Genomic DNA, 13379 nt, shown 5'->3' on the forward strand with positions numbered 1-13379 from the left:
TGTAAGTCACCACCTAGTGACTTATGGAGAGAAAAACCCGGAGAGATGGAACTTGAGGTGTAGAACTTGATCCTGTGCTTAGCATTCCTTCATACTCACTTGGCATTGAAGATCCCAAACCCACTAGGACCTGTGAGGACACTGTTAAATCGATGGGACTGTGGAATCCTGGACAACAGGCTGTAAAATGAGACATAAGGTTGCAGACCAGTGCCTGCATCTAGTCACAGGACTGCCACTTTTACTATCACGCCCATTGGGAAAGCAAGAAGCTGTCACATTACCCAATAGTGAATAAGGAACAGGAGCCAAGAGTCTAACCCAGGTTTACCTAACAGTGTCAGAAATACTTAAGAAACAACCATTTTCCTCTTCACAATAAAAGAATTCCTTGTGTAACTAGAATACTGGAGCCAGGGACCAGAGACAGGAACTGAGTCACGAAACTGTACTTTATTTAGAGATGTGGCAATCTGGGAAGGCAGGGGACTAACAACATTCCAGTTTGCCTTCCCCATTCCATCCCGAGCTGGCACACTTTACAGGGACTCTGAAGAAAGGCAGCTACTCATTGTAAAGGTTGTCGCTGGTCGGGCAGCAGCCTCACCTCTGAGATTCATGGTGTTGGAGCTTCTCCCCGTATTGCTTCCCACACTCTGTCCCTGTGTAGTAAGGGTTCCCGTGCCCCCAGCGATGTAGTTTACATCCTTCCCAGAGAGCCATCTAGACGTGCCCGTGTTAAACAATAGCTCAAAACAAATAAGCTGTTAGCGGCTGGCCCTGTGTATATGCCAGACTACTTACTGTGTGGATCCGCAGGTTCAACAGCACGAAGTACAAACGTGCTCTTACTTTTTTTTAATTTTATGATTTATTTTATGTATATGGGTGTTTTGTCTGCATGTATTTCTGTGTGCCACTCGTGTGTCTTGTTTCCTCAGAGGTCAGAAGAAAGTGTCAGATCCCCTAGAACTGGAGGTACAGACAGTTGTAAACTACCACATGGGTGCTGAGAATCGAACCGGGATCCTCTGAAAGAGTGGCGTTTTCTCTTTAACTACTGAGTCATCTTTCCAGCCTCAACTGTGGTCTTACAAGATAGAATAAAAGTGGCTTTTACCTTACCCTACCATTTCCAGGCCCAGAGTGGAAAATAAAGCAACATTTCATCAGGGCAAAGGGTAGAAGATAATCCTCAGTCATGGCCCTGCATGGCTCAGCTTGGTTATCAGTAATGTGCTGTTAATCAGCAGTTGTCTTGCTCAGCCTGAGATACCAGTGCTATAAAGGAGTATAGACATAGGAGGACCATTTTCATCAATTTCCTGTGGTCTCCAGGAAGGAATATTGTCTTAGTTATGGTTTCCATGAATAGAATAGAAAATCATGGCTATGAATAGACATCATGATCAAGGCAGCTCTTATAAAGGACAGTAGTTGGGGCTGGCTTACAGGTTCAGAGGTTCAGTCCATTGCCATCAAGGAGGGAACATGGCAGCTTCCAGGCAGGCATGGCACAAGAGAAGCTAAGAGTTGGGGATCTTGATTTGATTGCAGCCAAGAGAAAACTGACTCTTCTGCACTGGGCAGAGCTTCAAAGCCCACCCCCACAGTGACACACTTCCTTCCTCCAACAAGACCACACCTCCTAACAGTACCACTCCCTGTGGGCCAAGCGTATTCAAAGCACCACAAATATGAACTCTAAAAAAAAGCCCAGCATGTGGGAGGTAGAGGACGGAGAATCTCTGTGAATTTGGGCCAGCCTGGTCTCTATAGCTAGGATTATGTAGAGAGACCCTGCCTCAAACAAACAAACATAAATGAATCTTTTGCTCCTTTTGTCCATAGCTGGGTAGTTGTAGTTGCTGTCATTTCAAGGCTTTCTTCCATTCTTTGGATGAAGCGGGAGCTGGAAAACGTAGTTCTGACTGCCTGTCATTGCTGCTTTGTTCAGCAGTGGCTGTGCAATGGAGATGAAGTCCCTCATCCGCCCGCTCGAAATGGGGAGACCATTTCCTGCTCCAGGTGTGGCTGCCAGAACCTCTGGGAGGCATCCTTCTGTGACTGGTGTGGAGCCATGGTAGGCACCTTAAGACTGAGCTCACCAGGTGGTGGTGGGCATACCTTTAAATCACAGATCTCTGTGAGTCTGAGGCTAGCCAGAGATCTGCAGAGGAGTTCTAGGACAGTCAGAGCTGCACCGAGAAAGCCTGTCTTGAAAAACAAAACAAAACAAGACAGCCACACGAACAACAGAAAAGACTGAGCCTTTTTGTGCTGGGCACCCCGTCCACCAAGGTGTCCCCGTGGCCTTGCAGGAAACATTTCCTATGTTTTCTGTATTAAGAATTTGAAGGGGCTGGTGAGATGGCTCAGCGGTTAAGAGCACTGGCTGCTCTTCCAGAGGTCCTGAGTTCAAATCCCAGCAACTACATGGTGGCTCACAACCATCTGTAACAGGATCTGATGCCCTCTTCTGGGGTGTCTGAAGATAGCCCTGCTGGAGCAAGCAGGGCTGGAGCAGGCTGGGGGCAGGAGGGAAAAATTGGGAGATAGAAATGATAGTTCCATACGCTGGAACTGAGAAGTCCTTCTCACTGCCATTTGGTTTTCATATTTTGAGGTTAAACCTTTCCACATTTATTGACCACTGGAATTTCTTTTGTGAATGGAGTTGCCTAATTTTCACTCAGAACATTCACATAATTTATGTTTATCTGATACAGCATCTGAGTAACAAAAGGCTTAGAGTGAATGGTCATCATCTTCGTGTCATCCAAAGCCTCCCCTGCTCAGAAGCCCTCCTACCCCTGAGAATGCAGGTGTCCTCTAGTTCCCCGGTAGGCTGGTGCTTACTGACCCAGCCTTTCCACCTGGCAATATACTGTGTTAGTTCCTCGTCATGCTTCCCTACAGCAGCTCTGCATTGCATTGTCCATAACAGACTATGTGCACCCATCATGGCTTATTTAGGTGATATCCTCCATTGCTGCCCACTAAGGTTGTTCCCACTTATTTCCTTTAGACTGACACTACCAGGCTGGAAAGATGGCTCAGTGGGTGGGAGCACCTTCTACCAAGCCTGAAGGCCTGAATTCAATGCTTGCTATTCATGTGGTAGAAAGAAACAACCAACCCTCAAAAGTTGTTCCCCGACTCCTCCCAGGCACTGTAATATAACACACACACACACACACACACACACACACACACACACACACGAACATAAAATAAATTTCAGAAGTAATTTTTAAGTACCTATAATACTATGAAAGATAGCCTGGATGAGCTATGTTTCTTTAAGTGCTGATCCCTGGGTAGGAGAAAGTCTGAGGGAGAGCTATTAGGTCAGCAGGCAGGAGCCTGTGCTATTTTCCTGGCTAGAAATTGTATGGTGTGAGAATAGTTTATACAGACACATTAAACTCTAAAATCATACATGTATTTTCTATTCTCTAGCTTGGCATTTCTGCTAGCCACTCTGTCTGCCCAAAATGTGGGGCCAGCAATCATCTGACTGCCCGCTTCTGTGGCTCCTGTGGTATTTATGTGAAGTCCATAACAAGGTTTAGAATGCATAACAGCTTGGCCATAGTTGCTGGAACGCCTCGCCCATTTCCTGAGGTAAGAACTGCTGCTCAGGTGTAACTCTGACTTTGTGTGCCCTGTGAATCAGCCCAGGAGAACAGAGCCAAAATACATAGACCTTGCACATGAACTTTGAATTAGGCAGGTAAATAAATTCAATGTAGGTTTTAAATGCTTGAATGATTTCTTCAAAAGTTATATATCTGCACAAGTTCAAATCTAGCCTAGGGTAGAAAGTAAAACCTTGTCTCAGAAAAACAACCAAGAAACTAAAATTGCCTTGTTCTGACAGAGCTTCAAGTCTCATAGGACGAGGCAGTGGATGTAGTGCCCCAGAAAGAAGTAGCTCTCTCTGCACGGGCAGAATGACCTTCTCTTGGATCTTTCCAGTAGTGTTCCAAGAATCTTCCTCCCTGCTCTTCTGTGTCTTAGAAAACTTACATCAAGTATATAAGATGTCTCCATGTCAATAGCCTCTGGCTTGTCACTGAGCAGCACACACAAGGCCAACCATTCTCCTGTTCGCTCTCACAGATTCTCTAAGCTGCACAATGCTTCAGCAGTCACCTTCTCTTTACTGCTGGAAACCGAGAGACTGCGCATGCACTTGTGAAGGACCCATGCTGTCTTAACTAGGTCATACTTGTGGGGCCCACTGGGGCCCATTCACACCATAGTTTAAGTGAGAAAAAAAAAAGGTGTTCTTTCTTATACTGTCTGCCATCTGTTAAAAATTGTTTGTAGCACCTTTTTAGGCATTTTCTTCTCTCTACTGTGAAATTATCCTAATAAATACACAAACATACACTGTCTGTCATGTGAACAGTGTCCCTTTAGATGTGGTGACATCAGACAGCCTACACAGCCTTCCATGGTGATTTTCTTAGATCCATCAAAGAAACTGGTTCTTAACAGTTGAATATGTTTGCATAGTAAAGACTGTATTCAACTGAATTACAGAACTGAGAGGATAGAAGTCTTCCAGGCCCCAGTCAGGATAGAAGCATCATTAATTGGCTGAACTGGGGACAATAAATGGCCAAGGGGAGTGGGCTAGCATCATGGGTCAAGCTAAGTGTTTCTGGGAAAGACACAAGCAAGGAAGATGGGGCAATGGTGGGGAGGACACCACCACCATCACCACCACCATCATTACCACCACTGCCGCTACCACCACCACCTCCACCACCACTGCTGCTGCCACCACCACCACCACCACCACCTTCACCATCACCATCACCACTACCACCACCACTGCTGCCACCTCCAGTACCATCACCACCACCACAATTTAAATTATATTCTGTTAGTGTAAATGAATTTAATTACATTATATTCTAATCTTTAAATGTATTGTCTCCCTTGCTCATAGCCCCGATCTGCCTGGCAGTCCCTAACCGTCCCTTTGCCCACATCTGCCAGTGGGTCTAAGAAGGACACGGGCACTCAGACCTCTGGCCTGTTCTACCCATCTGGCAAGCTCCTGGCAAAGAAGGAACTGGAGGCGGCTTCTCACAGGCAGAGGCAGGAGAAGATGAGTGACCACAGGCCAGTCCTCACAGCCGTCAGCCCGGGAAGAGGTGAGGGAGGCACTTGCTTCTGGTGGGAGAAAACCTCTCTCTGACAGGCCCTCACATTTATTCTCCCTTTCAGGCTTATTGTCATGGACTGGGAGTGTGTCCCTTTTCCTTTGTTCAGGTCATTTTCTCTGTACGAACAGCAGCCTTCCCTTAAACTTTTACTCCTCAAGTACTTTAACTCCTGGCCTGCGGTCCAGTCCATCAGCCTCATGGCACATGTGGGCCTCTGCTGGGCACACAGGCTGAATCTGTGTCATCTTTATCACCTGCCGTTATGGCTTTTTAGTGTTTAAAACTCACATAGTGTAAAGTTCACCATTTTAACTATGCTTAAGCATGCAATTGAATGACATCAGGCATGTTAGTGATGTTACATAGCTGTCTTCACAGTCTGCAGAACACAACACAGTCTGCACCCCAGGAGCAAGCCTGTGCTTCTCAGATGGTCACCTTCCACATCACTTCTCCCAAGGGCAGACCAGACTGCCTGACAGCCGCTGATCTGCCTGTCCATGGGCTTGCCTCTACCTGACATTTCTCTGGCTCTTGTGACAGGCATCCTTCACATAGTGTCCCAGAGACAGAGAGATAGAGGAGAGAGGGAGAGAGGGGGAGAGGGGGAGAGGGGGAGAGAGAGGGAGAGAGGGAGAGGGGGAGAGAGAGGGAGAGAGGGAGAGAGGGGGAGAGGGAGAGAGAGAGAGGGAGAGGAGGGAGAGGGAGAGGGGGAGAGAGAGGGAGAGAGGGAGAGAGGGGGAGAGGGGGAGAGGGAGAGGGGGAGAGAGGGAGAGGGAGAGAGGGAGAGGGAGAGGGGGAGAGAGAGGGAGAGGGGGATAGAGAGGGAGAGAGGGGGAGAGGGAGAGAGGGGGAGAGGGGGAGAGGGAGAGGGAGAGGGAGAGAGGGAGAGGGAGAGGGAGAGGGAGAGGGAGAGGGAGAGGGAGAGGGGAGAGGGAGAGAGAGAGGGAGAGGGAGAGGGGAGAGGGAGAGAGAGAGCTGCAGGAGCGGTGGAACATCTACAGGATCTGCAGCCTAACCCCCTGAGCATTTCTAATGGCTCCTAGGAAGTTTGCTTAAAGCCTCAATGTGCAGCTGCTGTCACAGGCAGGTTTTCTCCTTCCTTTGATTCCTTCGTTTTATTGAACTTTCCTCTTTGTTTTCACATTTTGTTGAACCTGGAGATTTTTAATAATTGATTATTTCAAGCCTGGGCTGGTTTCCCTCCAGGCTTTTTACTGCTGTTGGCACAGTCTCTGTCTAGCAGCTAGCTCAGTCTTTCTCGTGAACTTTAGTTCACCCCACAGTGTGAAACCTCTGATGCAGCTCACTGGGGAGCACACGTTTGGCCTGCATTCTGCCATCCTAGGAAGATGGTGGTTGTGCGGTTTTGGCAAGGCTCCCTAACCACTCCAGCCACTGAGCCAGCATACTGTTAGGCCATTCATTGCTCTGGTGTTTCTACCATGTTCTAGGCCATCAGTCCTTCTACAGACTGACCCAATTAAATGAGGGATCTTTTACAGCAGCATTTTCTTAGGTCAGTGTTTGAATAATTTTCTGGCTTCAGGAGAGTTCTTATTACCTAATTATTATCCTGGTTCTATGTAAAGTGGCTGACCTATGACATAGCTGTTTTCTGTAGTAAATTTATCAGCATTGTAACTGCCCCCAATTCCTTCTTTGGTATTGAACTGAGGGGCCTTGTGCATGCGAGGCAAACACCCTACCATAGAGCGAAATACCCAGTACCTTAAATTTGCTCCTTATTTTATCCTGTCTCAGAGTTTCACTGCTATGAAGAGACACCATGACCAAAGCAACTCTTTTTTTTTTTAAAAAAATTGATATTTATTTATTTACTTATTTAAGGGCCTCTGCTCATTACAGTCAACTCTGCTCACTCATCCCTGCTCACTCTGGCCCAAAGATTTATTTATTATTATTCATAAGTATACTGTGGCTGTCTTCAGACACACCAGAAGAGGACATCAGATCTCATTACAAATGGTTGTGAGCCACCATGTGGTTGCTGGGATTTGAACTCAGGACCTTTGGAAGAGCAGTCAGTGTTCTTACCCGCTGAGCCATCTTGCCTGCCCCAAAGCAACTCTTATAAAGGAAAACAGAGTCAGGTTTACTCCATTATCATCATGGTAGGGAGCATGGCAGTGTGAAGGCAGACATGGTGCTAGAGAAGGAGCTGAGAACTCTATGTGGATCCACAGGCAGCAGAAGGAGACTGTGTGCCACACTGGGACAAGCTTGAGGATATAGGACCTCAAAGCCCACCCCCCCCCTCCACACAGTGGCACGCTTCCTCCAACAAGACCACACCCCTAATAGTGCCACTCCATATGGACCAAACATTCAAACACATGAGTCTATGGGGCCAGATCTATTCAAACAACCACACATCCTCTCCGCTGTTCTGAGCCTGGACTTTTCCACACTCTGTTACAGTGAAGTCAGTTGCTTTGGGAAAAGCTTCCAGACTCTGATTTCTGGCCTCCTTTCCCCCTTGGGCAGAAATCTGTTTTGGCATAGACAATGGTACTTTTCTCTCAGAGTAACCCGAGGAATATAGCAATCACATAGAGTGTTCTATTTCTACCTCTCTCAAAAGGGGCCTTTGATAAATGAGTCAAGCACAGGTGATCTGGGTACCCAGTATCAACAATACATGACACCAATGTAGACTCTCCAACCTTTTGACCATGCTTGCCAAGAACTTAGGCTGTGGAGTAAGCAGTTGTGGCAGGAGGAGAAATATGGAAGTCCTATCTATTCCAAGGAGATACTGAAGTGGAACTTAGAACTAAGATGGACAGGACTGTGTTCCTGACTCTACTTACCTGGAGTGGAGTTTCCATCATATTAGGCAAGAGGGAGGGAGAGAGAGTGGATCAGGATTCAGACACCACCCACTGACTTTTCTGAGTTTCAGTACATTCTTTTCATTAATGTACTGATGTCTCTAAAAACACTCCCAGAGAATTTAAATCCTTATCTTTACATTTATTTATTTTATATGTATGAGTGGTTTTGCCTGCATATATGTGTTTGCATTATGTGTATGCTTGGTGTCTGCCCATGGAGGTCAAAGAGAGCATCAGATGCCCTGGAACTAAAGTTAGAGATGATTGTGAGCCACCATGTGAGTGCTAGGAACCAAAGCTGAGTCCCCTGCAGGAGCATGTTCCCCAGTCACTGAACAATCCCTCCAGTTTCTCACTGCTTTTCTAAACTGGGTTCTCTGGGGAAAGGGATTACCAAGCTCCTCCAGCGCCGTGACAGAAGTATCTCAGCTCTGCTCTTGCTAGGAGTTAGAACTCAGCCACAGTTGGATCGACTCTTACAGACTTGAGTGTGGCATTAGTCCTAAGGGAGATTGTCTACAGCTGTTTCCAGAATGATTCCTAATATCCCTCCTGTCCTCAAAAGGAAAAGACTGTTTCCTCTCTCTGGGAATGTAGCTGCCCTGGTCACTTGCTGGCCAATGGAACATGATAGGTCAGATACCCTTAAGCCTTAAGAAAGATGAAGGTCAGTGTGCTCTCTAGAAAGTTACCACCACGTAAAGAAAATCATCATGTGTTCCTGAATGAGAGAGACTCTACTTAAGGAGAAAGGAGGCACCATGTTCCAACAAGGACTAAGCCACTTGAGTGAACCCAGATAGCAGGAGGAAAGAAGAGCTAACTCGTCCTGTCAGTGGCTGACTGGTTCTGCCATCTTAGCTGAGATCCCACCTCAATCCATCTCACCATGTTGAGGACCTCCAACCTGGGCAGAAAGGTGGGAGCCACTATGTCTTCCTCCAACATATGAGAACCAAACAATCAGGGCTCACGAAACTGCTCTGTTTTCTAATTCAAATGCATCAAAGTCCCTGTGTAGACTAGAAAGGGCACAGGAAACTTTCTGGTGAAGTGGGCCCATTCCGTATGTTGATTGAGATAAATACAACCATCAAACCCATACAGTTAAGAAGTGTGATTTACTTGAAAGACAGGACAATGTAAGATGAAAGGGCTTGACATGCAGCAATCCATGAATCCATGAAATTTTGAAACCTGTGATGATCATGTATAATAGCTGGGGTGCTTGTGGAACTTACTTTAGTGTGCACTTGGGGTTCTATATGGAAAGCCAACAAGGTCGGCCCAGGAAAATAACCTGAGAACATATGTTCCACACTTGCTTCTGTCTTTCTTAAGTATGGAAGGCTTATCCATGCTTGGGTGTCTCTCCTTTTAGGCTACTGGAGAAAGCAGTTGGATCACATCTCTGCTCACCTCAGGTCCTATGCTCAGAACAACCCTGAATTCCGGGCCTTGATTGCAGAGCCCAGGATGGGGAAGGTGGGTAAGATGAGGCTTCTGCTCAGAGCATCCCTGGGACCAGGCCTTCCTAAGACTTCACTCATCAAGTGCGCCTTCTCTTCCTTCCCTGCTTTCCACCCTCACTGTCTCCTGTGAGGAATACTGACCCGAACATGAGAAAGTAGTGGTTTTTAATGGCACAAAATTTAAGTTTTGTTTTGTTTTTTTGCATCGCTTGGTTTTACTCTGTAGATATTCATAGCAAGTCTTTCTTGATTACCAGTGTAACTGCAGCCCAGAGAAGTTTGGCAAGCTGCTCCAAACTGCACTGCTGCATCTTAGACTTTTGGACCGTAATGAGCATCATATTCCAAGCCACACCTTTTCTTTGGCACAAAATCAATACTAAAAGACAGATCAGTGGAAGAACATTTTCTGTTTGTCACAGACTAGAAGAGACCCTTCCAAATCAGACCATCAGCTTCTCTGTCACAAAACATCCAACACTGAGTCTGTCTTGTTTTCAAGGACTGCTCAGCTTCCATGAATGAACTCTTTTGATAGCGTATATATTTTTGGTCCTAATCTGGAGTTGAGAAAACTCTGCCCTCTGGCTACTGGATCAGAGGTATTTTCATCCATTTACATGTTAACTGTGGCTGCTTTGAGCTACAACCGCAAGGCTAAGCTCTTGCATTAGAGAACTTCTGCCTCACAAGACCTAAAGAAAAACTTTACCATCTTATCTTCAAAAACATTAGTTGCCCTGTTTAAATTTGTTCCACAGCGGGCAGAGAAGGCTGCTTGCTTGTGAGCTCCTTTTACTGCATGCAGAGCTGCCCCCCACCCACTCACCAGGATCCCTTTACAAAAGTGATGTCTTGGCCATGCGGTTGACTGAAGGAAGTCTATTGTGGAAAATATAAACTTTCCTTATTCAGTCTGAGAATCTGTGTCCTTGATTGAAGTATCTCACTCATTTATAATTAGGATTACAGATCAGTTGGTTTGGGGTGTGCTATTTTGTTTTTTGTTTTCTATTTATCTCATTTAGTTTATTCCCTTTGCTTCTCTATTTGACCTTCTTCTGTAGTAAATATTTTATTAAATATAGAGTCTGATATCTCAGAAATTTTAGATACTGAGTCCCACACCACAATTGAGAATGTCCTTACATTTCTTTTTAAAGCTTATCTCTGCCACTGTCCATGAAGATGGCTATGAAGTTAGCATCAGACTGAACTATATTCAAGTCTCAAACAAGGTATGTAGTCCTTTACAAGTTATTTGTGATCTGATTGTACTGGTGAATCCCAGCTTACAGTTTACATGAATGCTTTTGTGTAGTGACTAGAAAGGAAAGTTTCAAACAGTAGGAAACCTGGTGTCTGAGAGCTTTATTGCTGTGAAGAGACACCATGACCACAGCAACTGTTATAAAGGAGAATATTTCACTGGGGCTGGTGTACAGTTCAGAGATTTAGACCATTATCATCATGATGGGAAGCATGGTGACATGCATGCAGACATAATACTGGAGAAGGAGCTCCGAGGTCTACATCAGGATCCATAGGCAGCAGGAAGTGACTGTCACACTGGGTGTGACTCGAACATCTGAGACCTCAAAGCCCAAACCCAGTGACCACTTCCTCCATCAAGACAGTATCTACTCCAAAAAGACCACACCTCCTAATTGTGCCCCTCCCTGTTGTTGTATGTGGGTCATTTTCTTTCAAACCACCACACATGACTTTCACAAGAAATTCCATAGGATTAAATAAATACCTGTGCCATCAAAGAGACTGGTTGTCTGGCACAGAAGGATTTGGTAGGAACTAGAGTGCCACCCACCCTTGCTCTAGTATTCCTCTGGGCCATTTAGAACTCACTGAAGTGATTATGTCTGGGATACATCAAACTTGGAAAAAGACTAGCAAAAATGTTTACTGGTGTTCATATCAAGGTAAAGGCTGGAGTGGGTTCAGAGCCATCTGGGACAACTTTGTGAGACACTGTCTCAAAACAAAAAAAAAAAAATAGACAGTAGCCGGGCATGGTGGCACATGCCTTTAATCCCAGCACTCGGGAGGCAGAGGCAGGCAGATTTCTGAGTTCGAGGCCAGCCTGGTCTACAAAGTGAGTTCCAGGACAGCCAGGGCTATACAGAGAAACCCTGTCTCGAAAACCAAACCAAACCAAACCAAACCAAACAAACAAACAAAAAATAGACAGTACCCTGGAGATATAACTTAATGGCAGACTGGTTGCGTACTGTGCACAAGGTTCCAGGCCTCAGGCCCATGAATAGGCAAGCAAAGTGTGCCTCCTGAGGAGCAGGCTAGCACTGATTGTTCTCTCTGTTGAGAGAACATCATCATTAGTAATGCTTGAAATGTTTTCATTGGCCAGAGCCTGTACTTCAACAAGTCGGTGAACCTCAGTGACCACTTTCTGAGCAGTGTCACCGAAGGTGGGAATGGACTATATGACAGCAGGTCCAGCTTGGGTGAGTAATACCCTTCTGTGAGCTTTCAGAAATTAGTGAAAGACAACTAGGCAAAGCTCACCATGTTTCAGGCAGCGTATTTCTCTGGCTTTCCTGGAGTTGGGGTGTGGCTTTTAAAGTCCTTCATGGGACTTGGGGAGTTCATTTGCTTTAGCCGGAGAGGGTGTGCACGTGCTTTTTAACCTAAAACTTAAAATTCCTTCTTTTCCCTCCCTCCCTCCCTCATTTTCCAGTTCCTGGGTGGGGGTCCTTCCTGCCAGGTTTAATAAAAAATGTCTAGGAAATCCATTTTATCCTTGTGACTTTTGAGGGGCTTCCTTGCATGTGTGAAATAAGGCAGGGTCATTTGGTCTCCAAATCTTTGTCATTTCAGTGAGTGCCTATAGCCAGAGCATCTCAGACACCCCCGAAAGTATCAAGAAGATGAAGAATCTCAAGGCCAAAAGCTTCCTTGTAAACCCAGAGCCGCTCACAGTAGGTGACCTTCTCAGTCTCTGTAGCTCCTTTGCAGCCTGTCGCTTTGATGTTTATTTGGACAGACATTTTGTAATGGAATGCTTTCTCATTTTCTCCTCCTCTTAAGTAACTGTATCATTTATTTTGTGGAGGCATAATCCTTTAAAATTTCTCAGAATGATAAACTAGAACTATTTTAAGCTAGTCCCATCAATGTCCTGGATCATCTGTTTTTTCTGGGGTAAGTTCTGAGTGCTCATTTATCTCTGTTTTGTATTTAGTTTGGCTAAATACATGACGACCCTTCATTGTCTAATCACTGACTAATGAAGGGCTAGTTGGATCAGATCTGGGCCTGACCTTGGCTGCCCAGTGTAAATGCTGAGCATGATAGGTGTATGAGTTGAAGTCCCTGTGTAGGTGGGTAGTCATAGATGGTTTTATTTGTTCCTGTTCTAGTACTATGAGCAAGGCAATTTATAAAAGAAAGAGTTTAATTGGGGGCTTGCTTAAAGTATCAGAGGGTTAATCCATTATTATCCTGACAGGAAGCATGATGGCATGCAGACAGACACTGGACCATTAGCTGAGAACTACATCCTAATCCATGGGCAGAGAGGGAGAACTGGACCTGGCATGGGCTTTTAAAACCTAAAAGCCCACTCCCAATGACACACTCACTTCAACAAGGCCACACCTCCTAGCCCTTCCCAAACAGTTCCACTGGCTGGGACCACATCTCTTTAACGTGTGTGACCCGGACCTGCCACTGTGCACCTTGACTTCTTATCTGCACTCCCCAGCTCCAGCTACGGAGTGATTACTCTGAGGACACTCAGATGTGGCCCCAGAGCTCAGGAAGCTGATGTTCTAATACAGTTTTCTATAAGGTGCGGAATTCATTGTGACTGGGTACCATACCTAAGACCC

General features: G+C 45.7%; 1 protein-coding gene across 5 annotated transcripts in view; it reads left to right on the plus strand.

Annotated features, from left to right (window-relative positions):
• Dzank1 (double zinc ribbon and ankyrin repeat domains 1) overlaps positions 1 to 13379 on the plus strand; it is a 57890-nt gene that overhangs the window by 34415 nt on the left and 10096 nt on the right. For 2 of the 5 annotated variants that reach the window (XM_021155837.3, XM_029474517.2), the window contains exons 11-17: positions 1958 to 2083; positions 3463 to 3627; positions 4964 to 5171; positions 9423 to 9526; positions 10677 to 10751; positions 11897 to 11993; positions 12367 to 12467. In XM_021155837.3, the coding sequence (XP_021011496.1) occupies positions 1958 to 2083; positions 3463 to 3627; positions 4964 to 5171; positions 9423 to 9526; positions 10677 to 10751; positions 11897 to 11993; positions 12367 to 12467 (876 nt within the window). The remainder of the gene's footprint in view (positions 1 to 1957; positions 2084 to 3462; positions 3628 to 4963; positions 5172 to 9422; positions 9527 to 10676; positions 10752 to 11896; positions 11994 to 12366; positions 12468 to 13379) is intronic. The other 3 variants (XM_021155838.3, XM_021155839.3, XM_029474516.2) reach the window with 2 other exon arrangements.

Source organism: Mus caroli, unplaced genomic scaffold (genome assembly GCF_978045245.1).
Source record: "Mus caroli unplaced genomic scaffold, Mus_caroli_1 scaffold_2, whole genome shotgun sequence".
Lineage (NCBI taxonomy): Eukaryota > Metazoa > Chordata > Mammalia > Rodentia > Muridae > Mus > Mus caroli.